Below are 3,773 nucleotides of genomic sequence, written 5' to 3'. Positions count from 1 at the left end.
GGCTGATTATGCAAGCGGTATACAACGTGCATACGCAGGGGAAAGAACAAGAGAAACGAAAAAGCAAAACCGCTCGGGGATGTTACCTGGTCGCGAGTTCAAATGAAGAAATCGCAACACAGAAGCTTGCAGGGGTTCAACCCTTCAATATCGAGGTGCATAATTCACTCAACTATTAACTATGCCCCTGAGTTGCTTGCTCAGAAATGGCCCCAGGGGCCAGGAGCTACTAGAGGCTAGGCATTGCTAGCCAATCTGATTGCCGCTCAAGAGGACCGCCGGACCGGCGCGGAGATGGCAATGAGCCGGTGCTGCATAACGGGATAGAGGCGGCCGAGTAGAGATGTAGGCCTGCATGTGCCCAGGGTTAACATAGGCATTATATTGTCAATGGTTGCATTGGTTGGAATCATCCGCTTGCGCCAAGTGCTCGGTAAAAGCAATAGGGCGGAATCAAAGCCTTCGTCATTTGTGCGCGAAACACCAGTGGTGCAGATCCTGAGGGTAGGATTCGGGCTAGACATGGGTATGTGTTAGACGAGATTTGCCAAGGCCCCTCTTTTGGTTCTGGTTAGGGACACGGCACGGCACGGCCCCACTCAGCCATGGAGCCCGATCTAGTTATTGGCCCCACTGGGTAATCGACGTTGTTGCTGTAGGTATGCTGCATGTGGCGGTAGATAGTGCCTAGGTAAGCGCTAGACGGTATATCCATGTATACAGGTATTGTCAAGCACATAGAGATTAACCGGTTTTGGCTAGGATTTTCTTGAAGGATGAAGGATGAAAGATGTGCACCATGTTAGTACTGCCTCCTCGTGGAGCACCGCTTTCTCTATTGTTTCTTCATCCTACATAGATGGCCAAGTTGACAGACGCTTCTGAGCAGCGCACTCTGACAAGAGCGTGACAAAGAACGGCACCATGGGCGATTATGCACTGCGAGCAAAAGATGGCCGAGACATTGTCATCGTGATGATCGCCTTTGGGGCTCTTGCCTTGGTATCGTCAGTTCTTCGGATCACGTCACGGAGAATGAGAAACATCAGCTTAGGTTGGGATGACCATTGTATGATCATAGCAACGGTATGTTCATTCAGTTGAACGTGTGGGACGTGACTGACGAAGCCAACCTTGGAAACAGACCTTGGTGCTGACGTGCACTGTCGTTGTAATATTGAGTATGGGGCCATTCTGAAGTGGAAGAAGAGTCAATGTTAACAAGTATCTGAATTAGTGGTCACAAAAGGGGGCGTTGGATTGCACGCAAGTGTCGTCGCATTTCCAGACATTGAATTCAATATGAAGGTATGAGCAAGGCAACTGACCTCGGAGATCCTTCAAGGAAGCTCACCATGTCGTCGTTTAGATGATCATAGTCTGCCAGATTCTCTATGGATCTGCTCTCGGGCTTGTCAAGACCTCTATGATGGTCCTTTATCATAAGCTTTTCGGCACAAAGGCCAGCATGCGGGTTGCCATTTACGTAACTGGTGCCATTGTTTGGGCGTGGGCGTTGAGTATCATCCTCGAGTCCTTCCTCATCTGCCACCCCATCGCATTCAACTGGAACCCGATGCTACCGGGTGGTGGATGTGGCAACCGTAATGCAGCCTTCGTGGTTGCAGGAGTCCTCAACATGGTCACCGATTTCATGGTCATGTCGCTTCCAATCCCCTATATTTGGAAGTTGCAACTTCCGATGGGACGGAAGCTCGGTTTGTCGATGGCATTCTCACTGGGACTCTTGTAAGTGAAACTGTGGCTGTATCCCAGTCGCTGTTACAGATACAAACTCTAACACCCCTCCAAAAACAGTGTCAGCGCAATCAGCATGGTGCGCGTGGTCAGTCTCATGCACGTTGACTTCAACGATGTCACATGGACTCTTCCCATCCCACTGATGTGGAGTATCATCGAACAGCAACTCGCCATTGTCGCGGCAAATCTCCCCCTCCTCCGCCGCGTTTTCTCCGCCGTGATACCTGGTAGCTGGCTAGGCTCGTCTGGCCGCGGGACGGCAACACATACCGGAGAGTTTAGTGCGAAGAAGCGCTCAGTGAGAGAGTATTCTCTTACTCGCATGGATATGGGCTCCAATAAGAGTAAGATCACTTCACCCACTAGATCTCAGAAATCTCAGAATCTCACCGTCCGCTCGAGGTGGAGTGACGATGATGGACATTCGGTTATCGAGCTGGCGCCGAACGAGGTCCCACCGGATGGAATTTAGATGTGGAAGGATTTTCGGGTTGAATCGAACTCGCTAGACGAGGATAAACTCTGATATGTAGATATGGATTTTCAGCAGATTCCGACATCTGCATGTCGATGAACAATTGGAGTGAGATCTGCAGGGAGCCGCGTCCATGTGTATGTGAGAACAGATGCAAGCGAATTCTGCTGTTGAATGAACCAGTGACGGGTATCTCAGGCATGTTTGAATAGTTCATGCCTCATGGGCAGCTGGGCTTGCCGCTGTTTGGTCACTTGGTGGCTATGTAGAGGTATGCCATGTGGGTTGAGATGAGAGTTGCTGTTGGGAAGATGGTCAGGTGGATGCACTGCGTTGCGCGCATATGACCTGCCTGAGGCTCCAAAATCCACAATCGCATCTTCTCCATCATTGCTGCGCCACAATCCACAATCGCATCTTTTTCATCACTGCTGCGCCACAATTTACAATCGCCACAACACGTGCTCTCCATATTCGCCACAACACGTGATTTTCCCATTTGTTGACCAGGATGCGTCCATTTTCCTTTCGTCGCCGCGTTCGACATGCGTTGGCTCGCTTTCGTCCCAAACTACCAAAGGTTCGACTACCAAAGAATCGAAAGAATAAGACCAGCGGCCACAGCGCCATAAGCGGCATCCAAAAAATCCCCCATGAGATATTTCAACTCATCATCGCATTCCTCCCAATACCAGCTCAAATCTGCTTTGCACTGACTTGCAAGTCTCTGCTCGCCGCGTTCCAGTGCTTCCTCGATGGAGAGAATCTATCACTTCCTCAGCTCCTGCCGCGAGGAGATCGGCTAGCCTTGGTACCAAATGTTGATGAATGCCCTCGGGTTCAGCTACTCCACCAACTCGAAAATGATCGCTGGAAGTACTGCGCCGACTGTTGGGACCTCCACCCACTTGCTGCATTCTGTGTCCCACGAGGCCGAGCCTCACTCGCTATATCGAGCAGCCTCCTCTCCGCCGATACCCTCCGTCCGATATGCATGCCGTATGCTGGCGAGGTTTCTATCTGCCCTTGTCGAAGGATCACATTTCGGGACAAGCAGTATCTGATGGAACAACCGAATTTTAACGAGATGTCCGACTCTCAGCTATCGCGCATCCTATACTACCGACAATTCTTGTACCCTCTTACACATAAGTGCGCAGTGACTGGTCATCCGAAATATGTGATTGAGGTCGAAACTGCGCTTCGGGAGTCTACACATACTCACACATTATGCGTGCTGAGTCGGCATAGGGTCTACCTTCGGTCCGAAACCACACAGCGGCCAATATTTTCTTCGACTTGGGATGATACATCCAACACCCCGTCGGGAGGCGTGCCGCGCCTTCCAGGTAAGACTGCCCGAGAGTTCCTGAAAAGCCTCTACGAAGAGTCTGGTTCGGGCTTTGTTGGATGGAACAATAGCCGTAAGTGTCGGCTAGAGTTCAACAAACATGGTCGCGGGGTTTCGGTCTACGTGGTTCGGAGCCTAGGGAAAGAGGACTGGCCGGATCGCGATTGGGCTCGCCAATGTCGCTAA

General features: G+C 51.0%; 2 protein-coding genes across 2 annotated transcripts; both read left to right on the top strand.

Annotated features, from left to right (window-relative positions):
- Positions 1-1,302: 1,302 nt before the first annotated feature.
- Positions 1,303-2,233, top strand: N7515_002493 (uncharacterized protein; the record flags this gene model as incomplete). The annotated part of the gene is made up of 3 exons (XM_056663237.1): positions 1,303-1,308; positions 1,370-1,749; positions 1,819-2,233. 3 exons carry the CDS (start codon positions 1,303-1,305, stop codon positions 2,231-2,233), a joined length of 801 nt encoding a protein of 266 aa, XP_056525350.1.
- A 514-nt stretch (positions 2,234-2,747) lies between these two features.
- Positions 2,748-3,773, top strand: N7515_002492 (uncharacterized protein; the record flags this gene model as incomplete). The annotated part of the gene is made up of 1 exon (XM_056663236.1): positions 2,748-3,773. The coding sequence occupies one exon, from the start codon at positions 2,748-2,750 to the stop codon at positions 3,771-3,773; it is 1,026 nt and encodes a 341-aa protein (XP_056525349.1).

Source organism: Penicillium bovifimosum, assembly GCF_028826915.1.
Source record: "Penicillium bovifimosum strain IBT 22155 chromosome Unknown utg000002l_segment0_segment0, whole genome shotgun sequence".
In the NCBI taxonomy this organism is placed as follows: domain Eukaryota; kingdom Fungi; phylum Ascomycota; class Eurotiomycetes; order Eurotiales; family Aspergillaceae; genus Penicillium; species Penicillium bovifimosum.
The sequence above is the reverse complement of the archived record's forward strand: the minus strand, read 5'-3'. Positions and strand labels throughout refer to the sequence as shown.